At 39.4% G+C, this 27399-nt stretch overlaps 1 protein-coding gene and 1 long non-coding RNA gene across 4 annotated transcripts in view; one reads left to right on the forward strand and one right to left on the reverse strand.

The window, feature by feature from the left end:
• Positions 1-27399, reverse strand: part of Scai (suppressor of cancer cell invasion) — a 124545-nt gene that overhangs the window by 8950 nt on the left and 88196 nt on the right. Inside the window, exons 12-18 of one of the 3 annotated variants that reach the window (XR_003953451.1) lie at positions 27158-27236; positions 24213-24312; positions 19540-19621; positions 19274-19399; positions 8375-8447; positions 5211-5384; positions 4914-5014 (exon numbers count right to left, since the gene is read on the reverse strand). Coding sequence is in view for 1 of the 3 variants with exons in the window: in NM_178778.3 (NP_848893.2) it covers positions 4914-5014; positions 5211-5384; positions 8375-8447; positions 19540-19621; positions 24213-24312; positions 27158-27236 (609 nt within the window). In the remaining 2 variants the exon portion in view is untranslated. Of the gene's footprint in view, positions 1-4913; positions 5015-5210; positions 5385-7546; positions 7765-8374; positions 8448-19273; positions 19400-19539; positions 19622-24212; positions 24313-27157; positions 27237-27399 lie in introns of all 3 variants that reach the window. The other 2 variants (XR_001783044.2, NM_178778.3) reach the window with 2 other exon arrangements.
• The window catches only part of Gm30067, a 36417-nt gene continuing 13994 nt past the window's right edge, over positions 4977-27399 (forward strand). The window contains exons 1-2 of the long non-coding RNA XR_866176.3: positions 4977-5043; positions 8009-8059. This is a non-coding gene — a long non-coding RNA (predicted gene, 30067). The remainder of the gene's footprint in view (positions 5044-8008; positions 8060-27399) is intronic.

The following is a 27399-nucleotide window of genomic DNA, read 5'->3' on the forward strand; positions in this document are numbered from 1 at the left end:
ATAAGGAAAGTCAGGTTCACAGAGTGCTGCGAGGAAATTACTTGGCTTAACAGTATTAAATGTTAAGTTAAATGTTTATTTTCTTCTCTTACCAGTTATTATTACTAGTATATTTATTTATTTTTTTGACTTTTAGACGGGATCTTGTTATCCCTCAAACACGTGGTAATGCTCTTTTGCTAGCCTTCTGGAGAGCACAATCACATTTGGCTACTGTACTGAATTACTAACAAGTGACACTTTTAACCTCTTAATATAGCTTCATATGGGCTAGCTTAATATATTAGCATACTGAATTATTTCACAAATATTTGCTAACCTTTATGACTGTTAGGCTCTATATTCTATACCATCAAAATTGATACAAATCCTCAGAGAGATCCACATATGGGACTAAACAAGCCCCGCCACCCAAAACTCATTGCATGTATGAAAAAAGCTGTAGTAGAAATCAAAATGTGTAAAAAGACAAAATCTAAAATAAAAACTTCCAGAAGAGAAGAGAAAAAAACCTTTGTAAACTTAGACCAGAAAAGATTTCTTAGGTACCTGAAGAAAACAAACCAAACACAAAAGAAAGCCTAATTAGTTGAATTTCCTCAGCATTTAAAAGCCTAGTCTTCAAAAACTTACTGTTAAGTGGAAAGATATTCCCCACCACTCCTGATGAGTAAGATGCAGACTGAACCCACCCACTGGGATGGCACCCAGTGCAGCCTGTACACAGCACCTTTCATACCTTGCCAAGGGAGGGTTAATGACTTGTTTTGAAAACTAGTCTGGCCGTTTCTAGAAATGGAACACACTAAAACTTTCTGCCAATAAAACTCAAAAAGTGGGAAGGGGCAAGTGGTCCTGATGGACAGTACAGTAAGAAGACACATTCTACAAAGTGAACTCACACTGGATGTCAAACAACCACGAAAGAAAAGCAAACTAGTGACAGGAGACACTGGGTCATGCCAGTGGAGAGGACAAGTGTCTTAGTCAGGGTTTCTATTCCTGGACAAACATGACCAAGAAGCAAGTTGGGGAGGAAAGGGTTTACTCAGCTTACACTTCCACACTGCTGTTCATCACCAAAGGAAGTCAGGACTGGAACTCAAGCAGGTCAGGAAGCAGGAGCTGATGCAGAGACCATGCAGAGATGTTCCTTACTGGCTTGCTTCCCCTGGCTTGCTCAGCCTGCTCTCTTATAGAATCCAAGACTACCAGCCCAGAGATGGTCCCACCCACAAGGGGCCTCTCCGCCTTGATCACTAATTGAGAAAATGCCCCACAGCTGGATCTCATGGAGGCATTTCCTCAACTGAAGCTCCTTTCTCTGTGATAACTCCAGCCTCTGTCTAGTTGACACATAAAACCAGCCAGTAAAACAAGGAGTAGGAATAGAGGCAGGGCAGCCATGTCTGAGTTTCCTAATAATTACCTTTGAAGAGACTGAAAATAAAAAGATCTTGTGTTTCCATACAAGTTGAAAATTTAAAGTTGCTGACCAAGCTGAAGCGAAGTGGTAAGTCAGCATTAAAAAAAAAAAAAGTTTAATTGGGAAGGGCCACGTTGCATGGTCCCATTTATTTATTTATTTATTTTACAAAGATTTATTTTTTATTTTATTTATGTGAGTACACTGTAGCTGTCTTCAGACACACCAGAAGAGGGCATCAGATCCCATTACAGATGGTTGTGAGCCACCATGTGGTTGCTGGGAATTGAACTCAGGACCTCTGGAAGAGCACTTGGTGCTCTTAACTGTTGAGCCATCTCTCCAGCCCGCACAAAAGACACTTTTTACTAAAGTCTTCTCTGTATGTGAGGAACATAACAAAAATTCAAAGCCAAAACTGAAAATATGCAAAGACTCACACAAGGTCTTCTACTTTGCATTGAAGCAGAGTTTCATTGATAGCTACATTACAGCTGTCCAGGTGATCAGCAACAACAGAACAATGGACTACTACTCAAACAAAATAAACTGAGTAGAGTTGGAGGGACAGCTCAGTGGTTCAGAACACTTGTTGCTCTTGTAGGGGATCTGGGCTTGGTTCCCAAAACCACCCCCAACTCCAGTTCTAGGAGATCTGATGATATCTTCTTGCTTCTATGGGCACCAGGCATTCATGTGGTACACATATACACACACTAGCAAAACACTTATACACACACACACACACAAATAAAAATAATGACAAACAAGCTAGTGATATATGAAACAAAAAATGCACTAATCTTAGTAACAGCTTTATACAATACTCTATCCAATGTGATTCAGGTTGATGATATGGCAGTGTAAAAACTATCATCTGAGTAGATCTGTGATGCAGTGGTTCCCAGACTCACCAGAAGGGTAGAGAGGAAAACATTCTGGAATGATGCTGTTGTATGGTGTAGTAGAAGTTTGCATTCACAATAATACTATGTATACAGTGGTATACTTCAGCTTTTTGCATTTCACTGTAAGCATACATTGTGGGGCATACCTATAATCCTGGCACTCAGGAGGCTGAGGCAGGTGGATAAGAAGTTCAAGGCCAGCTTGGACTACATGGTGAGACTGTATCAATTATAGAAAGCCAAGCTAGAAACAAGATGCAGGTATGTGGCAGAATACTTTGAAACTACAAGTTGTAGAAAGCTTTAAAAAAACAAAACAAAACAACCCCCCCCAAAAAAAACCCTCTAATGTTCTATAGTGAAGCAAAAAAAAATTGCAATGATAACATTAAAACCCCAAAACCCTGAGTACCAACTTGGCCAGGACTCAGTTCAGCGCATTCTCTCAAATCTTATTAGAAAACTTATTGTAGTAAATATAGTATAACATGAAGACCTGCATCTGGACAATGTGGAGAGAACAGGATTGTGGTGCATTCCATCCTAAACAGATATCTTCATTACTCCACCCCCAGGTGTTGGGATGACCTTTCTTCACATTGTATGAAGGTATGTAACTGTATTTTCAGTTGTTAATTCTTGGCAGAGAGTTACATGCTGGCAGGATTTTGGAACTTTCATATCTATGGCCCATCACCCAATTTTCCATATGTAAATGCTTGTCTTTCCTCACCTGCCCAAAAGATGAACCCTCATTGCCTAAAGGCAACCCTAAGAGAAGGATCTGGCAATGTCTTGCTGCTGAGTGGCACACACCTTTAATCCCAGCACTTGGGAGGTGGAGGCAGGCGGATTTGAGTTTGAGGTCAGCCTGGTCTACAGAGTAAGTTCCAGGACAGCCAGGGCTACACAGAGAAACCCTGTCTCGAGCCCACCCCCGCCCGAAAAAAAGTTAGAAGCTAGCTGAGAGTCTGCCCCAGCTAAATGATAAATGCTTTAAGCTATCTAAGAAGCCCCATGCTTAATTAAATAGAGACCTGGTCCAAGAAAGCCCTATAATACCCAGAGCTCAGGGGTCTATGCAGACAAAGAGGTGAAAAGCTGGAGAGATGGCTCAGCAGTTAAGAGCACTGACTGCTCTGTTCTTTGAGAGTCCCTGAGTTCAATTCGCAGTAACCACATGGTGGCTCACAACCATCTGTAATGGGATCCGATGCCCTCTTCTGGTGTGTCTGAAGACAGCTACAGTGTACTCATATATATAAAATAAATACATCTTAAAAAAAAAAAAAGAAGAGGTGAAAAGACTTTCTAGACACACAGGTGTAATGTACACATGAGCTCACAGAGACTGATAGATGCAGAAGGACTAGCACAGGTACAAACCAGATAAAATCCTAACCCCATCAAGAACCTCTTTGTAATTGTCACCTTCTGGGAAAAGGAAAATGAGTTTCTACAATGATGTATTACTATGTTTATCTATCATACTCCAGGACAGGTCCCATGGCCAAGAGTAGCCGGCCAATATAAAACATATGTATTTTGTGTGCATTTTGTTTTGTTTATTATTACTATTCTTTGTCTTATTGATCTTTTTATTCATTGTTAGTTTTTTTAAACAAAGTCTCACCATGTAGCCTTGGCTGGCCTGGAGCTCACTATGTAGACTAGGTAGGCCTCAAACTCATAGAGATCCTCCTGATTGCCTCTTGAATGCTGAGGTTAAAGGCGTACACCAACTATTACTGTATCATTTATACAATAATAAACATCTGGAAGCAATCCAAATATCTATTATTGGCAGAATGGTAAGTAACTGAGTCAATACTAAAGAATGCAAACTGTAAACAACATGGCTCATTGTAGCAACATGCCATTCATACATGTACCTATATATACATGTACTTGGGCATATATGTATTTTAGTTTTTAGTGGTGCTGCTGATTGAACTAAGGACATTGTGCCCACGATGTGGGCATTCTACCACTGAGCTATATCTCTAGCCCTTAGAATACCACTGACTGAAATAAAGCAATATAAATCCAGTCATATACTAGACAGAAATGAAAATATACAAGGTTTTAATAAAAGCAAATGGTTAGAGCACCTAGGGGATCAGTTGCATTTGAGGGGAGATTTGGCAGGACCCACAGCAGTATCCCCGAGTAAAGACAGTGTCTTATATATCCCAGCCTACCCTCGAACTCAATAGGTAGCCAAGGGTGACCCTGAACTTGGACCTCTACCTCTGAAGTACTGGGAATTAAGCAGCTCATGAAACTGTTCCTAATGGGGACATGTGCCACAGTATTGTTAATCGTTTTCTATCTATTAGTTTCAGCTTTTTGAGATAACTTTTTACTGTGACTTCCAGGCTGACCTTGAACTTCTGAGTTCTGGTATTACAGGCATGCACCACCATGCCTATAATACTATTCATCTTAATGCTACACGTTTACTTTTAAATACTATTCTGTATCTATTTAAACTTTATTTAACGCAAGTAAAATATAATAAAAAACACTCAATAACAAATTAAAATGGTGAACTTGGTTTTTAATGGTTCTCTGCCTACCCGAAAGGCCTTGTGCATCCTCATGGTGGCTGAACAGAAGACAAACCTTGTGAGAAGCAATCGAAGAAATTCATCTCCAAAAAACTGGAGGAAGGCCTGATCTGCAGAGAGGAAGCAACAGTGAAAGGAGGTGACATGAAAATGACACTTCAATAGGAAACTAAGTTAAGGAAAGGCTTCATGACTTTCATATCTGGGATAAGTACCTTTAAAAAAACCTATACAATACATAGCAGGAAACCATTTAAGCCACTACAGTAAGCTTTGGTTAAGTGTTCAGGTAGATTAACAGGGTACCTATTGAACGTGAATGGGTCAGTAGCTGGGCAATATCACGGTTGATTTTTCGAAGATATTCTTGACACTTTTCCCACAGGCCTCTACGCATGCTTGACAATCCAGACACAAATAGGAAGGCCATTAGAGGATTGTTCAAAAAGAGCGTGAAGAGGCTACCTCGCTGAGACTGATCTGTAATAACAAACATGTTACATACAGACAACAGTTTTACAAAGGGTTAGCAAACACACGAGGAATATTTTAATATACTGATAATATGTAAAATTAAAGCTGTATCAGTAAATCACAATTCAAGAAGGTAAATTTTTCCTGAAGCTATGAAAACACATCCTAGGCATATTGCCTTCTAAATAAAATAAAAATACAGAGCCTCCTTCATTATGAATGATAAACACATTCCTTATTATCTGAACAACAACTAGCCAACTTCATCTGAATGTGGCAAGTGTTGACCATGAAGCATCCATGATGTAAGTATCTGATGAGCATCTGATTTGCATACTTTCATGATTTGTTGTCTTTCTCTGTAACGCAGGCAGGCCCTTTTTGAGATAGAGTCTTATGGAGCCTAGGCTGGCCTTGAACTCATGAAGTAGCTAAGGACAACACTGAACTCCTGATCCTCCTATCTTATCCTCCTGTCTTTTTACCTCCCAAGTGTGGGATGATAGGTATGTGCTACCACTTCTGGCTGGCTCTTCAATGTCAACATTTTCTTTCTTTGGCCCTACATACTACAACCTCACCAACTCTTAGGATATTAGTTGCTACTCATGCTCATAGATGTCTAATTTTCAAAGACTACAGCTGAATTCTCTAGTTCCGGCTCTGTACTGTCCTGTGACCCACTGTACACAAGGGCTGACTGCTCCAAACTAAGACTATGAATGTATCCCAGACTTCAATTTCTTAGTAAAAAAAGGCATATTGTTAATAATACTTCTAGCTCTGTAACTTATCCTACATTTCTACTGAACAGCACTGGGCTATATTCAACTTCATTGAGTTCAACATATGCTTCCCCTACGGTTCTTTAATGCAGGTTCTCATTAATACGCAGGATTTCTACCAATACCTGAGCTACAGACTCCTGTCTTCTTGCTCTTTGTCTCCCAGCAAGTCGTGCAGCATCTGAGGGCTCAACATTTAGCCCACTGTTGGGCTCCCAACCCCACCATCTGCTACTTCTCTCAGTGTCCCTCTAATTCATTCTCTAGGCATGCTCTTTCACTCTCCTCTGTTGACCATCTTTCACTCAAACCTCTCCAGTCATATCACCAATCTTGAAAGGGTTTTTATCATTCAGTCACACAGTCCTTTCAGTCAGGGGCACTGCTTTAACTTCTCTAAGTGTTTTATGGGCTCTCATAGCTCAGGGCTATGCCAAGTATAATTTCTTGGCTGGAACATTCCTGTTCTCATCTCCATCTACCATCCCTCCCCTTGCTGTACTCCTCTGTGTTAGTAACAGTTCCTTGTTTGTTCTCCCATGCTTCCTCCTGTCAGGTCATCTCTACCTTCTACTAAGCATTGATTCTACAAGAAACAACTGTATTACCAGATGCAATGCTGTTTCTCAGTGCCTAGTACAATGCCTGATACTGAATGAATAAAGTATGGTTGGACTAAGGATAGAGCTACAGACATAAAAAATGTAGGAACCTTATCAAATACATCTACTACTTTGTGGCCAGAGTATCCAAGCCCTTTTGTAGATGTCAACAGCAACAATGTTATTGAATAAATTCTAAATGTTTGCAATACAAGAATATTCAATCTGTCTGGTAGATGTATTTTACTTAAAAACATTTGTAGTCTAAATTTTATAGTATAAAGATAGGATGCTAGGCAAAAAAACCATTAAGAACATGAATTATTAACAGCATTACTGAGTGCTTTCTAGATACATAGCACTGTGCTACAGGGTTAAGTACTATTATTATTTGATAGATGAAGTAACTGAGGCACAAAATGGCTTAATGACATTCCAAAGTCACATAGTAACAAGAGGCTAGGTTGGGACTCAAATTCAGTTGGCATCCTTAAGTCTGTGTTTTCTTCCTCTGTGCAATGAATTCTCTAATTGAATTTTGGTATTAACACTTGACTATGTAGTTTTAAGTAAAACTACATTAGAACAGGATGATGACAGCACTCTCTAGTAGTGGGAAGAGGTTATGTTCCTCCAGAAACAGTAAGAAACAGGATGCAAAATCCTCAAAGCAGGAGAATTTTACCGTTGTTTGAAGGTAAGTTCTATCCCTTAGGATTTGGTTTGGTTATGTGAACTTAGAACTGCTACAAGATTTTCCCTGTTAAATAGCAGAACTTACCTTAAAACAACGGTGTAAGTCTCCAGCTTCTCTCAGGCATTCAAGTGCTGACCATCACTTCCTGTGTCAAACTATGTCAGCAGACAGGACTTCGGGCTGGGAAGTAGCAGTGAAATGCCATCTCCCACAGAGAGACATCGGCACTATTCACAGTCAGGGAGACAGTGAAACAGTTCAAGTACTGCTAAGACAGTGTGAAGTTTCACTTAACATTTGACCTAGGAAATGACTGGGAGTTAGAAATGGATCTTATGTGTAACCTATTGAGGACAAAGTACTAAGGGTAAAAAGGCTTCCCTTTGTAGCCACTGGCAAAATGGCCCAAACAAACTTGTCCTTCTGGTGAATTCTGAAGTTTGTATTTTAAAAGTATAAGATAAAAATTCACAGAAAACAAAACAAAACAAGAAAAAAAAGCCTTTGAAGTTGTGTCAATTCAAGTATCCTAACTTTTACACACAGCCTGAGAAGTTTCCTAGGCCAGGAGTTCTACGGTCTTCAAAGATGCCTAAGGTATGTAATCAAAGATGTAGAAAAATCATGCTATATGGGTGTGACAAGAAAAATCCGAACCAATTTTTAAATCTATAAAAACCAGGAAGTCTTCTACAGCAAAGGATCAAACTACTTCTTTTTCAGATATGAATTCTCTCAAGGCCTAATCATTCATAGCACATTAGGGAAGCCTTGTCCACAAGGATTCCAGGTTTATTTCAAATTAATGCTTGCTTTAAGTATCACATATCCATGTTTAATCATGATGGGAGGTCATAAGAAATAGTCTGTATTCATTAAGACCTATTGGTGTAATAGGCACCAAGAACTTACCTTGCAAAGCTTTTGGATATGCCGTGGGAGAAAGAAGGCAGACGAGTGGCTGTCCAAACAAATTTGTAAAATTCTGCAATATATAAGAATTTAAGACTTTTATTAAAGATTTGACAAACTGTAGTTACCTAATAATTTTTCAGTATACATCACAAGTGTACAGTATACAGATTGGGCTTTTTAAGTTATAAACAGATGTGGGAACAGCAGCAGTTGCAGACATATGGTTCATGTCTCAATACCAACTTGCTAAAAAGGATTGTCACCAAAACAATGATGTTCGCTACATAGACTAGTAGTCTTTAAAATTATAGTGAATATGTTATTTTAGCTTTGCAGGTACAGGTCATCTGGGTCTCTAGAAACAGTGTTCCCACGGGGTACACTGGGGCAAATTTTCAAGAAGGTCTAGCCTCAAAGGTACTTCCCTTTCTGAGACTCATGGCAACACTTCACACAGGATAATACCGAAGTGCTTATTACAGCAAGAACTAAGGGAACATTCAGACTGCAAGTGGACTCTGCATAATTTAGGATACCATTTCTCTTAAGGTAGACCAATTATAATACAATTTTAATAAATTATTTGGTGAAGCAACACATAATTCCTAGGATGAAACTGAATAAACCACAGAGTTAAAAATTCTAAAGGGTAAAACCAAAGACAAACAAATGGAAAGGCACACTATGTTCTTATTGATAAACCCACCCTAAAATGTCTTGTCAATAAAGCATTACAATTTCAACTAATCTCAATAAAGAGCTACTGGTGTTTTCCCCACAATAGAAAAATGTGCCTGGTGTGTTGGCATACGCCTTTAATTTCAGCACTTGGGAGGTGAAAGCAGGTAGATCTTTGTGAGTTCAAGGTCAGCCCGGTCTACAGTGTAAGATCCACTATAGCCAGCTGCACAGAGAAACCCTGTCATGAAAAAACAAAACAAAACAGAAAGAAAGAAAGAAAGAAAGAAAGAAAGAAAGAAAGAAAGAAAGAAAGCAAGCTGAAGTTCACGTGGTAAAATTAGTCAGGAAAGTAAAAAAAGAAGATTCAGTAGATATTGAAGCATGCTTTAAAACTTCAGAGATTGAAATGTGTGGCACTGGTACAAGAGTGAGCAGAAAACAAATGGAGCAGAATGAAAAGTCCAGAAAAGGATCTGAAAACACATATGACTTCTGTATGTATAACAGTGATTTTTACACATCTAGGAAAAAAACATGCTGTTTCCATACCTTTTGTGCTATATATTTGGATGAATATTAAGCAATGAAAAAATCTAAATGAAAAAAAGGCAAGCAATAAAGGTGGTGGCCCAAAAAAACATGGCAAGTTATTTTTGTGGCTTGAAAGCTCTATTACTATTGCTAAGATTAATAAAGTCAGTTATATAAAAATAAAAAAGCCTAGCACAATACTCTAAGCCATGCAGGGTGAAAATCCTGGCAACCCTGGCCCTTGGGAGGTGGAGACAGGAGGGCCAAGAGCTGGGGCCAGCCTGTGCTCCATAAGACTATGTCTTCAAACAAATGAACAAATGAAAGAAACAATCAGTCTGGTGGTTCCTCAGAAAATTGGAAATAGATCTACTTGAAGACCCAGCTATACCACTCTTGGGAATATACCCATAAGATGCCCCACCATGCCACAGGAACGGCCTTATTTGTGATAGCCAGAAGCTGGAAATGTTCCACGACAGAAGAATGGATACAGAAAATGTGGTTCATTTACACAATATGGAATACTACTCACCTATTAAGAACAAGGACATCCTGACTTGTGCAAGCAAATGGATGGAACTAGAAAATATCATCCTGAGTGAGGTAACTCAGACCCAAAGGACATGCATAGTATGCACTCACTAATAAGTGGATATTAGCCAAAAAAAAAAAAAAAAAAAAAAAAGTACAGAATACTAGATACAGTCCACAGAACTCAAAAAGCTCAACAAGCTGAATTGCTAAGTGAGGACGCCTCAGTCCCACTTGGGAGAGAAGAAAGCAATCACAAGTGGGGAGGGAGGGACCTGGGAGGGAAAGTGGACGGGGAGGAGGTTGGGAAGGGGGGAGCAGAACCTGATCTGGTACTGGGTGAGGAAAAAGGACTGAAGCCCTGAGGGCCAGCAGAATGTGAACAGGCAACCTAAGGAAATAGGAGGTTGGGGGAACCCCCAGAGTACACCAGAGACCTAGGAGGTAGGAGACTCCCAGGACTCATAGGGAAGGACATTAGATGAAATGCCCGATAGTAGGAAGAGGGAACTTATAGAGCCCACCTCCAGCAGGAAGACAGGACATCAAGTGAGGGATGGGGTTGGCATCCTAGAGTCACAACTCTGACCCATAATTGTTCCTGTCTGAAAGAATTACAGGGTTGGAAATAGAGAGGAGCCTGAGGAAAAGGAGGTCCAGTGACAAGCCTAAAGTGGGATCCAGTTCAAGGGGAGGTCCCAAGGCCTGACACTATTATTGAGGCTATGGAGTGCTCACAAAAAGGGACCTAGCATGACTGCCCTCCAGAAGACCCAGCAAGCAGCTGAAAGTGTCAGATGCAGATATTTGCACCCAACCAATGGACAGAAGCAGCTGACCCCTGTTAAATTAGAGAAGGCTGAAAGAAGCTGAGAAGGAGGGTGATTCTGTAGGAGGACCAGCAGTCTCAATGAATCTGGACCCCTGAGATCTCTCACACACTGGACCACCAAACAGCATACATTAGCTGATATGAGGCCCCAACACACATACAGTAGAGGACTTACAGGTCTGTGTTCATTCAGAGATGATGCACCTAACCCTCAAGAGACTGGAAGCCCCAGGGAGTTTAGAGGTCAGGTGGGGTGGGGGCATCCACGTGGAGACAGGGTGGGGTGGGGAGGAGGTGTGGGATGTGGAGCAGTCGGAGGGTAGATGGGGGTAGATGGGGGACGTGGGGAAAGGAATATGGAATGTAAAAAATAAAATTAAAAATAAAATATTAAAAAATAAAAATAAAGAAAGGAAGGAAGAATTCCCCTTCAAGCTTGTCTATCACGTATGTGGTCCTGGTCTCCATTCCCAACTCTCAAGAAAGCGATCTGTGTTGCTCTTGATCTGGATAGTGCTAACGGAGATAGCACTGTCATTCATTTCCCTCAAGGACTCTACTTTCTTCCTGCTAATCGAACTTTGTCTACACACACACGAAAACATACTGTGTAGTATTACAATAGGCCTGAGGGCCAGCTTATAAAGTTAGCTTTGGCTGGCTTCTGGCAGCTACAAGTGGGAAGAGTCACATGACTGGGCTTACTCTGTCTGGTTAGGGCAAATGAGACACTTTTAGGGGAACCCTGGTATTCAATGTTCCCTCTGGAAGCCTGGCAGAAGATACTCTAGTAATCCGTTCTCAATAAAAGTCCCAACTTTAGTTCTAAAGTAAGTCAGTCTTTAAATTTTTGTGACTGGGTTACATAAAATCCAGGTTGGTCTGCTTTGGATCCTCCAGCCTCTATGTCCCAAGTACTGAGCATACAAATAGAGCCTCATGAATGGTGGGCAAACACTCTACCAACTGATCTGCACCCAGAACCTGCAGTAAGCATCTCTAAAAGAAAGTACTTACTCCACATAGTTGGAATTCGTTGCTGGGAAATGAAGTGCATCCTTTGTGACTACTGGGCCACACCTTGGCAGTTTAGAACTGGTTTTCTCCAGGCTCCCTACATTCCTTATCCACTGCTGACTTTGCAATTATCATCTTACTGGACTAATTCCTCACAATTAATCCTTCAAATTATGTGCATTTGAGGATTATTGTAGGGTCCTCTGACAGACAATGCTGGGTTGTATATATTCTTTATTCACTTAGATACAGGGTCTGGTGACGCTGCTTAGACTGGATTTGAATTTATAGTGATCCTCCCACCTCAATCTCCTAAATATTTGAAACTATAGGCACAGGTGACCATGTCTGACAGATTATATTTAAATTTTAGGACTTGGTTGGTAAAATACTTGCCAAATAAGTGTAAGTACCTGAGTTCAATGTCTAACAAATGTGAAAAAAGCAAACACAGTAATATGTGCTTATAATGTGCCATCATTGGGAAGACAACTGAACTTGGTGCTCAAGGGCCAACTAACCTAGAAGGTTAGGCAAATTCTAGGTCCTAAAGACTCGATCTAAAATAGCTGGCAAAATGGCTCAGTGGATAAAGGCGCTCACAGCCATCTCTGACAACTTGTTTGATCCCCAGAAACCAAATGATAGAAGGAAAGAACTGACTTTGAGTTTGTCCTGAACTTCATAATGCACAACCCACTTCCCAATTTATGTGTGTGTATGTTGTGAACAAAAACATTTAAGGAGATAGAGAAATAGCTCAGCAGTTAAGAGCACCCCCTACTCTTTGAGAGGACCCAAGTTTGGTTCCAGCCCTGATGTCAGGCAGCTGACAAGTGTCTGTAACCCTATAAATATCCTTCTTCTAGTCTCTGTGGACAACCATACATATATTCATTCATTCATATTCTCTCTCTCTCTCCCCCCAATACACACATAGTCACTTTTAAAAACCTCTAAGTTGGGCTGGAGAGATGGCTTAGTGGTTAAGAGCACTGACTGCTCTTCCAGAGGTCCTAGAGTTCAATTCCTAGCAACCACATGGTGGCTCACAGCCATCTGTAATGGGGATCCAATACCCTCTTCTGGTGTGTCTGAAGATAGCTACAGTGTACTCATATAAATAAAATAAATAAATCTTAAAAAACAAAAAACCCTCTAAGTTAAAAAACTGAATCAAACTGCCTGGTGATCCATGCCTATTACTTGAGACTGGAGGATCTCAAGTTCAAGACCAAACTAAGCTATGAAACAGAATAACAGGGTCCATTGTCAGTAAGTACTCACTGAGGAGATGGGGCAGATACTGTCTCAGGTGCTAGATAGCAAACAAAACAGAAAAACCCAGTCTCCCTGAAGATGCCATGTGGACAGGGATGCAAGTGGCAGGCACAGACCTTGTTTACAGGACCCCAGTAAACAAGATGAGTAAGTTATATAAAACCTTCAAAGGTAACAGGGAGTTCAGATACAGAGAACGAAATTCAAACAATTACATTAACAGCACAGGCTTTATTTCATTATTTATTAATTTCTGACCAAATGTAATGGTCTTTTTTTTTTTTTCTTTTTCTTGAGACAGGGTTTCTCCATATAGCCCTGGCTATCCTGGAACTCACTCTGTAGACCAGGCTGGCCTCGAACTCAGAAATCCGCCTGCCTCTGCCTTCCAAGTGCTGGGATCAAAGGCGTGTGCCACCATCACCCAGCTTATTTTTGTTTTTAAGATGATTTACTTATTTTCATTTAATGTGCATTGGTGTTTTGCCTACATGTATATATGTCTGTGTGAGGGTGTCAGACCCCCAGAACTAGAGTTGTAGACAGTTATGAGCTGCCATGTGGCTGCTGGAAATTGAACCAGTGTCCTCTGGAAAAGCAGTCAATGCTCTTAACCGCTGAGCATCTCTCCAGCCCCCTAGTACAGGTCTTATAATCAGACTGTTTAAACCCAGCTATGCTACCACTCAGTTGGGTGTGTGACCTTGGTTAAAAATGCTTCAACTAGTGCTGGAGAAATGGCTCGATGGTCAACAGTACTGGCTTTCCTTGCAGATGATTTGGGTTCAATTCCTAGCCCCCAGACAGTGGCTTTCAACCATCTGTAAGTCAGGTTCCATGGAATCTAGCACCCTCTTCTGGCCTCCATGGGCACTATATGCAGGTGGTATATAGATATGCATATAGACAAAATATTCATACACATAACAAAAATAAAATATTTATAAAATGCTTAAACTTTCTGTGCCTTGTTTTCTTATAAGTCAAATGAGGATAATAAAAGTGGCAATAAGCCGGGCGTGGTGGTGCACGCCTTTAATCGCAGCACTTGGGAGGCAGAGGCAGGCAGATTTCTGAGTTCGAGGCCAGCCTGGTCTACAGAGTGAGTTCCAGGACAGCCAGGGCTACACAGAGAAACCCTGTCTCGAAAACCCAAAAAAGACAAAAACAAACCAAAAGTGGCAACAGTGGGCCTTAAGGTCCAGTCCTGTAGTTATTTAGGAAGAAGATTAGAAGTTCAAGGCTGATGTGAGCTAGAGTAAATTCAAAGCCAGCCTAAGCAACTTAAGGGAGACACCTCAGTCTCCAAGTAGGACAGAAAAAGAGGGCGATGGATGAAGCTCAGTGGCAGAGTGCTTGCCTAGAATATGTGAGACTCTACATTCAAACTCAGTACTGAAACAAGTGACCAATGAGCTGTGTGAGAAGTAAATGTGCATGAGTACATCAAACATTTAGGAGAATACACAGTACCAGTTGTCATAATACAAATATTAACTCTTATGGCTATGAGGAACAATAAAGTCACAAGGTGAAGAAGGCATGTGATCTGAAACATGGCAACTAGTGAGGACTTTCGAGATTTCATTTGTCTAAACACCTGAAAAACAGAAGGTATCTTTGAAAGTGCATTTAAGATAGAAAGAAGTGAATGCAAAGAGCCAGAGGAGAAGATTGCCTGGAATATTAAAAATTAGGAAGGAAATCAGTATAGCTAAAGAGACTGGCAAGAAAGAAGGTCAATGGTGCACGCCTTTACTCCCAGCACTCGGGAGGCAGAGGCAGGCGGATTTCTGAGTTTGAGGCCAGCCTGGTCTACAGAGTGAGTGCCAGGACAGCCAGGGCTACACAGAGAAACCCTGTCTAGGAGAAAAAAAAAAAAAAAAAAAAAAAGAAAAGAAAGAAAGAAAGAAAGGTCAAAAGACGCCTGTGGACCTGTCTTCTGAGTGAGATCAGGCGTCATGGGAGAGTTTGGGCAGAGAAGGAACATCCTGACACACTGGCATACGGAAGGAATAGCAGGTAAGGCTTGCTGGGAAGCCACTGCAACAACTCAGGTGAACAGGAACAGCAACACCAGCTAGGGGTGATAGTAGAGTCCATGAGATTTTTGAACATTGAATTAGATCTTATAAGGTTTCATGATATAAGAGGGAAGGAGACTAACATCAAGAATAAAGGCAAGACTTTCAGCTGGAACAAGTATAAAAAGCAAAATAGGCTCCAACCAAGATGGGAGTCTAGAGGTAGAATTGGTCTAGAATTGTCTTTGGTATGATTATTTCTGTTAGTTTACAATTGCTTGAAGAATTTTCAACTGGCTACACAGAGTAGGTAGATATCATATTATATATGGAGTTGTAGAGACTGAGGTATGACCTGGAGGTATCACACTTGGAAGAAGCCAGTAGGGAAACAGTAATGTAGTCATGAAACTAAGTTTAAGCATCAGGGGATCAGCTATAGCTGCAAATAAGGATGACAGGATGGAATCTAGGAACACTCCAAAGATGGTTAGAGATATGAAAAAAAAAAAAAACAAACCACTAGAAGAGACTGGGAAAATAAGTGAAGGCCTTGACCTTGGCTAGCTTAAGGCAAACTAATAACTTGAATTTAGGTTTTGAATGCCACATCTAGAAAAGGGCAGAGATGGCAAGGGATTCATATGTGCCCACATTAGAGAAGAATCCTACAGGGCTACATCACTAAATTAAGAATCAAGTAAAATCAATACTCACATGTTCTCCTATTAGTACTCACAGAGCAGTAGAGAAATGTGTCCTGGTATTGAGTTCAAGACACACTGTTCCTCTAAATTAGTTCCTGTTGGTTAGCTCTCCTATAAATCTTCAGCCCATGTATCTACTGCCCATGTAATGCCTCCCAAAGGGTCCTAAGCTGGTGGCTCTTCTAGATGTTTTGTGTAAGCAAACACAAACCTCCTATAACTTAATGCCCCATGAAGTTCTTTCAATTTTAGGGATAATAATGCACACACACAAAACCACAGTGCATACACATAAACAAAATAAAAAGTTCAACTTCAAAAATAAACATGCGCAAACACAATCACTGACTGCAAATGCCATCTTAAATAGCAAAAGTAGACTCAAGTATAGGAATTATGTGATAGACAAGACCAATAACTGCTTACTGGGCTCAAAGAAGTAAAAGCAAAAACTAAAAATAGTAAACTATAATGAGCAATGTAATATATAAAAAAACTTACACAAACATGAAACTCAAGACGGACTAATAATGTGTTAGACACTGCTAAAGAGACAATGAGAACTAAAGCTGGCTGAGGGGGACTGGTGGGGAGGGGAAGACAGAATTCCCAACAGAGAAACATGATGATATAAAATACTAAAGAAGCTAAGAAATTTGGAAAGCCTGCAAGGGTCCCAGGAGAAGATGAGAGGGAGGCTCAAGAGTCAGTAAGTAAGGAGATAATGGCTGAGAACTGTCATTATCATGAATGAAAACTCCAACTTAACCAATTCAAATCATCTGACAGACCTTGACATGTTCAACCAAATATTTACTCACTACAGATGAACTCAGATTACTAGAAGCTAAGAGAAGTAATTTTAAAAGAGAAAAAAAATTATAAAATTCTGGAATTTGAAGGGTTCTGGCAGCTATAACTGACTATGTGGATAAAAAGTCATACCAGAGTAAAGAAATTTGCACACATGAAACACATTAGTTTCGGGCTGTTTTGTGACAACCTGGTTTTGACAGCCATGTAAATCATTTGCACTGGCAGAGACCCAGCTCTTAAAACTTTCTATGTTCACTATGAATCATTTTTCCCCCAAAGGAAAGAAAGTAGAACTAAAAAGAATTTGTTAAAGTTATTGGGATTTTTTTTTTTTAAGTTTTCCAGCTAATGTTACATTACCACAGAGAAAGCCAATCAGCATGTCCATGTTAGGGAACATGTTAGGCAAACTATGGGTTGTCGCTGTCACACAGAAATTGTTAAATCAGTCACTTCCTTCTTCTGCCAGGAAGCTCATACTAACATGCAAAGTCCCTTTTCTTTCAAGAGTGGAATAAAACAGGAATTCGGAGTGAGAAAGAAGAGTTACACAGGACATTTAATCTTTAGTATAAAGATTCCATATGGAGAAAGATACAATGTCATCTCACCATTCAACATGTATTTATTAAGAATCTTAAATGTGAGGCAGGGGGAGGACAAAGATACATGTATGTCAATAGTCACAATGTACACATCCAGGAAAGCATACACATGCTGATAGTTAGAACTTGGAATTCTAGGAAGAATGAGTTTTATCTGATAAATATGATACATAAAGGAAGACCTAAAGACCTGACATAGCGTTTACCACCCAACTAAATAATCCATCTCAATTATGGCAAGTCCTATCCACTCACCCAGCTTCTTGCCTCCATTGTAAATCAACCAGAAAGGTGAGGGTTATGATACTCTGAATGAAGTTTCATATAAAAGAGTCAAAAAGAAACAGAGACACCTCAGAACATAGGAAAGCAGAGATGGATTTCTGTGGCTTAAGAATAGCTAGGTAATGATGTGACCTTGGCTTACAACACACACAATAAAATAACATACACACAAGTAAAATAATCATGTTCCTAAGGTTATGAGAAGACATTTCAAACATGAGAAAAAGGCAATTACATATATCTCTTGTGTGTGCATATATATGCACACATACATCCATTCCTCTAGCTGTATCTATATCAAAGAAAGACAGGGCCCTGATTTGGGTATATTTTGAATCTAGTGGCCATTTTCTTGAATTATTTTATTGATTTTTCTGTTTTCTGTACTATTCTTAAAGAACATTTTTAATATATGTAATTTATGTATTTATATGCTGGACCTTGTCTAGATAAGTTTTGTTTGCAAAAGGCGGGGGTGGGGTGGGGGAACTCACCCTATAGCTCAAGCTGCCTTGAACTCTTACCAATCTTGTTCTGACCTTCCTTTAGGACCTTCCCACTCCCTCTTACATCCAAAATATATACATACATATACAAATTAAGAAAGTACACAGATTAAGTTTCCTAAAAATCAAAAATCCTAACACTGAACTTAACAAAATGGGTAGCAAGAAACATGCTAAAAAATAAAAATAAAAAAGGGTGGGTTAGATGCTCTTAGAATTTAGGTTGTTTCATTCATTTATTCAGTTTTTCAAGACAGGGTTTTTCTGTGTAAATGCTCTTAGAATTCAGGCTTGTTTCATCCATCCATCCATCCATCCATCCATCCATCCATCCATCCATCCATCCATCCATCCATCCATCCATTTGATTTTTTAAGACAGGGATTCTCTGTGTAACAGCCCTGGCTGTTCTGGAACTTATTTTGCAGAGCAGGCTGGCCTTGAACTCACAGAGATCTGCTGGCCATTGCCTCCTGAGTACTGGGACTAAAGGCGCACACCATCACACTTGGCCAGGTTTTATTTTTAAAATGAAAGTAGACATGAGGAGAAAACGAAAAGTATCCATGTGGGGTCACCATTCTTGGCTCCTCAGCCATTTCTACCACCATGCTAGAATAACTGAGTAATGCTTGCTTTTCCACTCGTGTAGAAACCCACAGCAGAAGCAGCTCTCAGGAGCAGAAACAAGTACCCAGCCCAGTGTGGCCATCCTTTCCCCTCATCTAAGCCTGTTTTGCTTTACTATAAATTATTACTGCTTGAATTCTGACAACTTCACAGTGTTTTGCTGCTGGTGCTTTTGGAGCATTTGAGGGTTTGTTTCAAAAGTAAAAGATTGCAAAAGTACTTCCAGGTTAAACCACACTCAGGCTCAATTGTGGAAAAACAAAGCAGATGTACAACTGTAATATTCAAGATCATTACTATGTAGCATGAGATGGAGTTTCATTTAAACCATGTGTACATTAAATTAGGTATGCAGAAAGTAAGAAAGTAGAAAATAAGCCACCCCTATTATCGCTAGCTCTGTAAAGAAAAACAGTCTGGGTTATATAACGAAAATAAACCTCCCACCAGAGATCTTGGAAATCTTGAAAATTTTTTTCCTGCAGGAGGATTTATTATTTTCCACTGAGAGTCCATTCATGCGTTTCTTCTTGTTTCTATTCATAGCATCAGATCCTGACTAGCATGCACAACCTCAAAAGAAAAGAAACACTAAATACAAACTGTAAAATTAAAGAAGCAAAACAAAGCAAAATAAAAAGGCATATGTTAGAGTGGGGAGCCTGGGGTCACTGCTATATACCTGGAGTGTACAACAGCTTTCCAGGACTCACCTTGTAGGCAACACTATTGGAGGAGTCCACAACGATGAACAGGGGTTTCCTTGTGAATGGATAGAGATCTCCAGGATGAAGGCTGCAGAAAAAACAGTGAGGGGTTGTGTAACTGGATGCCAAGTCTCAGAAACAGTATTCTAAAGTTCAGCTTTCCCAACACTGCATTACAAGGAAAACAAAAATTAAGGAGCAAACATACACAAAGACAGATGTGTGTTTACTGGGAAATGTTGATTCTACCTGAAAACAAGTTCAAAGGCAACTGTTATTCAAGACTATCTAAATAAAGGGTGCAGTGGTGTTCCCTACAGCTCCAGCAAGCAGGAGACTCAAAGAGGGAAACAACTTAAGTTCTGGAATTCAAGAGCAGTATGGGCAACATCAGTGAGACAAATGAACAAACCTCTCAGCTAAAAAGGACCCATATGTAAACATGACTAACCCAGGGCATGAAAACCTCAGAAGCAGGCTTCACACACAACTAACTGCTTTGTGTTACTTAAAAGCTCTTTCCAAGAATGTGGTTTGAAATTAAGATAGATTAATATAACCATATCCATATTTTATTTCAATGGTTCTTAAAATGCATCAAATATTTTAAAGAGGTTTTACAATAATTTTTAAAGATTTATTTATTTTACATGTATGGATATTTTGCCTGCATGTATGTATGTATGTATGTATGTGCATGCCTGGTATCCTTAGACATCAGAAGAGGTAATCAGATCCCTTGAAACTGGAATTAAGGATGGCTGTGAACCACTATGTGGGAGCTAGGACCTATACCCAGGACCACCACAAAAATATCAAGTGCTCCTAAATGTTGATCCAGCTCTCTATATCCTTAAACATTAAAAAAAAAATCAAGCTACATTTTAATATTCCAGACAAGAATATAGAGAGAATATTTTGTATATTGTATGGATGCATCACCTATCAACTAAAAAGCCTATTGACTATAGCTTAGGCAGGAAATGGAGGTAGGCCATTCTGGAGGCAGAAAGGATTCTGGGATAGAGCTAGAGGGAGGCCCAGAAGATGCGAAGAGACAAGATAGATGCATGGTTCCTGAGCACAGATAGCCAGCCACATGGCAGAATGTAGGTTAATATAAACAGGTTATCTTAAGTTATGATTCTTGTCAAAAAGAGCTTAGCTGTATGGCTAAGGTATTTGTAAATATATTTTGAGTCTGAGCCTTATTTCAGGGAGCATGGGACTGAAAGGGAGAACCAGGATCTAACTTCAACACAAGAAAGAAGGAAGTCTTTCACTCTGTTTTATATTCTTTGGACACTTTTAAGTAAACCATCTAGGCTGCCTGTTAAATATGCAGATTAGCTGGACCACAGATCAATGGACTGTAATGCCCAAGTTCAGGAACATGTACTCAAAAGCCTCTGCTAAGGATTACAGTTTTTGGCACGTACACTCTTTCTCATCACATCAAAGCAGACAATGTGTACATTTGTATCAGTATTAATGTAAATGTACATAACAAAACAAAACTGGGGGGCTGGAGAGATGGCTCAGGGGTTAAGAGTGCTGACTGCTCTTCCGAAGGTCCTGAGTTCAAATCCCAGCAACCACACGGTGGCTCACAACCACCCATAATGAGATCTGATGCCCTCTTCTGGTGTATCTGAAGACAGCTATAGTAATAAATAAGTTTAAAAAAAAAATGCAATGTAAAGTCCTTTAAAAAAAACACAAAAAACAAAACTGATATCTTACTGGTTAGTGAGTATCATCCAACCTCAATATAGTTCATAATAGTTTTTGGCTTTAACTGAAATATGAAAATTATATATAATTTATATGTTATCACACTAAATTAATGAAATATCTGTTTCATATTTGGCTCAAAGTAGTTTTTAGCAAATTAAAAAAAAAAACACCATGATGGCTATCTTAGCTGTCATTTTGATTATACATCTGGAATGAACTAAAACCCAAATGGCTGGGCACACCTATGATGGACTCTTAATTAGACAACTTGAAGTGGAAGGAATCACTTCTAACTTCATCTTTGAGGTGGGAAGACCCACCTTTAATCTGGGTTACATCTGCTGGGAGCCTAAATAAGGACATAGAAGAAGGAAGTTCTCTTTCTTTGCCTGCTTGTTCTTGCTAGCAAGTCCATTCCTTCACTGACATTAGAGCCCATTTCTTTGCTATTCTACTGTATTCTGAGACATCCAGCCTGTGGACTGAATCACTACTCAATTTTTAGACTTTCAATTGCCAGAAAACCACAGTTGGACCAGCTGGACTACAGCCTGTAAGACAGTCTAATAAATCTGCCCCCATACACAGATTCATTCTGTAAGTTCCATTGCTCAAGAGAATGGATACTAAAGTTATAGTTAACAGTTTCTATCTTTTTATGATTTAATTGTTGATTACATGTTTAGGTGTATGTTCACATGAGTGCAGGTGCCCATGGATGCCAGAAGCAGATGTCAGATCCTCTGGAGAGGTAGGGAGTTGTGAGCCATTTGGCAGGTGCTGGAAACCAAACTGGTTTCCTCTGGGAGAGCAGTATGCACTCTGAATCACTGGGCCATTTTTCTAGCCCCCCTCTAGCTTTTGTTGCCCACCTTTCAATTATCTGTAACCCCTAGTCTCTAACAATGACCTTTCATACCTCTGAGCTAGATATTTTAAATTTCTACATGTAAGTGAAACTATGCAATATTTATTCACATTTCTATATATAGCAATATTTCATTTTCTTTGCACCTAATCTCCCTTTTAAAATATATCTTTAAAAATTATGTGTGTGTGTACATGTAAGTGCTAACTGAGGTCCACAGAGGCCAAAGGCATTACTAGGTCCCCCCTTGAGCTGGTGTTAAAGAGGCTGTAAACTACCCAGCACTGGACCTTTCTAAAAGCAGTATGTACTCTTAATGCTTTTTTTTTAAAAAAAGATTTATTTATTATTTATATGTAAGTACACTGTAGCTGTCTTCAGACACACCAGTAGAGGGCGTCAGATGTCATTACAGATGGTTGTAAGCTACCATGTGGTTGCTGGGATTTGAACTCAGGACCTTCTTAAGAACAGTCAGTGCTCTTAACCTCTGAGCCATCTTTCTAGCCCCCGTACTCATAATTCTTGAGCTATCTCTTTAGCCCCAATCTTCTTCATTTTATTTGCTTGTTTTTTCTTTTTCTTTCTTTCTTTCTTTCTTTCTTTCTTTCTTTCTTTCTTTCTTTCTTTCTTTCTTTTTTTTTTTTTTTTTGTGGTGTTGTTTTATTTTGTTGTCGTTGGTTTTTTTGAGACAGGGTTTTTCTACATAGCTCTGGCTGGCCTAGAACTCACTATGTAGAGCAGGCTGGCCTAGAACTCATAGAGATGTACCTGCTTCTGCCTCTGGAGTGCTGGAATTAAAGGTATGTGCCATCTTTATATATTTATGTTGTGTATGTATGTGGCATGAATACATGTGAGTGCAGTTCCCAAGGAGTCCAGAAGAGGGTGTTGGATCCCCTGAAGATGAGTTACAGGTAGCTGTGCTCTGCTAAACATAGGTGCTAGGAACTGAACTCAGATCTAGAAGAGCAGCAAGAACTCTTACTGGCTGAGCCATCTTTCAAGCCCAACACTCACTTTTCTGATGCTTTAACTGCTGAGCTACCTTCCAGCTATATATTTCAAATATAAATATGTATTAATTTAATCATCTCTTCACTCATTTGGAGACATGAATGACTTTGCTATGAAGCCCAGACTGTCTTGTACTTCTAATTGCTAGGATCACAGGCATATGGCATTATACTTGGTGTACTTTAAACCTGCTTACCTACTATCCATCCATCCATCCATCCATCCATCCATCCATCCATCCATCCACCATCCATCATGTGTAACACCCACCCTCCCCACCCCCAATAATTTAGAGGTCAGAAAACAGCTTGTGGAGATTCAGTTCTCCTTCTACACTGTAGGTGTATGGGACTGAACTCAGGTCATCAGTCTTGGTGGCAAGTGCAATCCCCTGCTGAGCCATCTGGCTGGCCCTTATTTTTAACTTTTGGATGAAAACCCATACTGTTTTCCTTAATAACTGTACCAATCAAATTATATTCTTCCAAAAGTTTTTAAGGTCTCTCTGCTCACATCCTCAACAATATTTGTGTTTTACAACAACAACCCTAACAGATGCTAAGTAATAACTTCTCATGGTTTTAATTTGCATGTCTCAGATGATTAGCGATGCTGTGCATGTATTTTTATATATTTTATATTTTCTAAATAATTTTCTAAATAAAATTTTATTTTCTAAACAAGTAATTTAAAACTAAGGTGAGTAACAGTATCACATTTGGCTTGGGAACCTTTTAACTATGACATGAATAATTTGAAACATACACAGGCCTAATCTCCCTTCTCTGCTTTTCAGTATGAAAAGTCCAGATTTAATACAAAGTATTATTATATAAGCTCACTGCTAATGAAAATCAGACTTTTGTCTTTCAACTAGAGGAATTCTAAAGATTGCTCTATGCTAGAAAAAGTACAAGCTTTCACACAAGAACACAAATAAGTGCTATCAACAGTAGTCTAAGGGAGCCTGTGTAGTAGGAAATTAAGTTCCCATTTCTCTTTAATATTTTAAGAGAATTTTGATCCCTAGAATGAAAACAGACACTAGAATACATACCAGTGCATTTCCTTGTGAGACTGATTTCGCTTGTGGATAGCATCTCCATTGATAATGTCCCGGTTACTATTAGTAAGTACACCTCCAAAGTCATAAGGACCTAAAAGAACAGAGGGAAGAAACCTAGAATTCAATTGGAGGGTAACACCAAGTGATCTGATGCCCAGGTTCAAGAGCATCAGTGAATCTCCCTTTGACAGAATCACAGAGTATTCTCTTTAAATTTAACATTATACTATAATGAAATATTAGATGATCTCAGCACATTGCCTTCAACGTTTAAAAAAACACTAAATTGTTTACTAGCTTTTCAAATATAATATATTGAGAAACAAAATAAGAATCTATAGCCAGGCATGGAGGCACATGCCTTTAATTCCAGCACTCAGGAGGCAGAGGCAGGTAGATCTCTGAGTTAGAGGCCAGCCTGGTCTACACCGTGAACTCCAGAATAGCCAGGGTTACACGGAAAGACTCTGTCTCAAAAAATTCCACTAAACAAAAAACACGAAACAAATAAACAGACAAAACCTCCAGCAACAACAACAAAAACAATAATCTATAGCATCCCATTAATTTGGGTGGTAAAAAAGGGATGGAGACCTGGATGTTTAAAATAACATTTATAGGACATTTGAGAGGAGTCATGGTGCGGACACAGTATTGGTGGTGTAGCCAGAAGCCAGAGGCCTCAAACCAGACCAATGACTCCTTGTGACAAATACTTACAAGTAAAGCTGCATGGGCAAAGGGGCACACTGTGTGACAGACTGACACACCACAGTTTCCAGGTGCATACTGTGTGACACACCACAGCTTCCAGGGGCATACTGTGTGACAGACTGTGACACACCACAGCTTCTGGGGGCATACTGTGTGACAGACTGTGACACACCACAGCTTCCAGGGGCATACTGTGTGACAGACTGTGACACACCACAGCTTCCAGGGGCATACTGTGTGACACACTGTGACACACTAGAGCTTCCAGGGGCATGCTGTGTGACAGACTGTGACACATCACAGCTTCCAGGGAAAGAGTTTTGTTTTGTTTTGGGGGAGAGGTTGCAAGGGTAGAGGGCAGATACAGAGGACGGGAAAATGAGTGGGACTGGGGTACATCATGTGAAATTCACAAAGAATCAATAAAAAGTTAAACTAAACTAAAGTTTAAATTGCAAATAAAATCTCAATCTCTGGTTATAAAGAAAGCTGATTAACTGCAAACTGAAATCTCCCTCTTTCTTTCTATTTAAACATGCATGTTTAGTATATGATATATATTCATTCTCTATCTATCTATCTATCTATCTATCTATCTATCTATCTATCTATCTATCCATCCATCCATCCATCCATCCATCCATCCATCCAGGTCTATCATGTTGCTTAGGCTGGTTTTGAGCTCTAGGTTTAAGTGACCCTCCTGCTTTAGCATTCTGAGTAGCGGGCACTATAGGGATGCACTATAACACCTGATCCAGTAAAGATAATTTTAAATTAACTGTTAAGTGAAAAATTTGAAGAAAAATTAGAATTAACTTGAAAATTCTGATTAACAAAACTTCATTTTTATGAAATATTCTGTCAAATTTCAGTATATAAAAAATTCATTATTCTACTATCATGTAAACTTTTAAACTGTTGATTTACATGTTAGTCTTTCCCAATTGATCATAAGTGTTCTGTAACTCTTGTCTAAGTCGAACAGTGATTGTGAGATGTTCAGATAAGTTCTGAGAGAAATTTAGTTTATTACCTATACTAATTACAAAAAGGAAGAAGCCAAAAGTCTAATGTGAAGACCCAGAATAGTTGTCTTAATAACATGTTTTCAGACAAGAAATACTTAAATATAAGTAAAGTCACTAACATTAAATAAGAAGTAAGGCAGTTACTCATGCAGTTGTCTTCTCCCTCCCTTACACATCCTGTAAGTGCTCCACTATACCCCAACCCCTCGGGTCACAGCTGGATTACAGACCTTTAAAAAAATCACTGCAACGTAAAGACTATAGCGATTTGCTTTGTTTTGTTTTAGAATTATTTTTTTTATTAGGTATTTTCCTCATTTACATTTCCAATGCTATCCAAAAAGTCCCCAATATACTCCCCCTACACTCCCCTACCCACCACTCCCACTTTTTGGCCCTGGCGTTCCCCTGTACTGGGGCATATAAAGTTTGCGTGTCCAATGGGCCTCTCTTTCCAGTGATGGCCGATTAGGTCATCTTTTGATACATATGCAGCTAGAGACACGAGCTCCGGGGTACTGGTTAGTTCATAATGTTGTTCCACCCACTTTGTTTTGTTTTAACTGTAACATTTTACTACTTTGTAGGTCATGCAAGGAAGATGGTAGGTCATGCATTTTATAAAGGAATGCCAATTGCCACAGACAAATGAGGAGGAAAATGGTGAAAATGTTAAACTATTTTTCTCCAAAGACTTAAGTCCTTCATTTGCATCTGAGTTGTTCATAGTCTGAACAAGTTCTGGGCTTGTATATTCTGATAGTTTAGGGTTTTATTCTGAAGCAGCATCCCAATACTGCATGGACTGAACCTGTAGTAACAACATAAAAAGGCCTGAAAATAAAATTATAACAAGGACTTGAACTTTCATAGTTACAAAAGTACACTGATTTCTACAAAGACTTTCAGCCATAATGTATAAATCTACATACGACACATTTGACAAATATGATAGGGAAATGTGCATTAGACATAAATATTGTGTCAAGATTTTTGGGCTTCAAGGAATAATAAATGAGTAGAGAGAATTAACCAGATTCTTTCCAACAATGTCACTAAACAAACAGACCAGGCTTTAAATTTAAAAGCTTTTTTAGAAAGCTTGAGGCGGTCTCTGGGCTGTGGGCCATTGTCTTGTAGAAAACAGATAATTCAAGCCCTGCTCACAGTGGGAGCATTCCTTTATTGTACCTTCACCATCAGAACGACCTGTGGGGAAAACGCCAGTGGCTGACAGGTAAATCAGAAGCACACTATTGGCAGGCAGCTCCTGAAATGAAAGAAAACCACGTACACAAAACCAGACAGGAAAAACAAGAGTTGTATTTAATATTCAGTTCAATTTAAGGCTGTGGGGGAACACCGATGTCTTTTAACACACTACTGTTATCATGTTTCCACTTGTTCCAACTTAAAATCACATGGCAAAGATT

This window comes from Mus musculus, chromosome 2 (genome assembly GCF_000001635.26).
Source record: "Mus musculus strain C57BL/6J chromosome 2, GRCm38.p6 C57BL/6J".
Taxonomy (NCBI): Eukaryota; Metazoa; Chordata; class Mammalia; order Rodentia; family Muridae; genus Mus; species Mus musculus.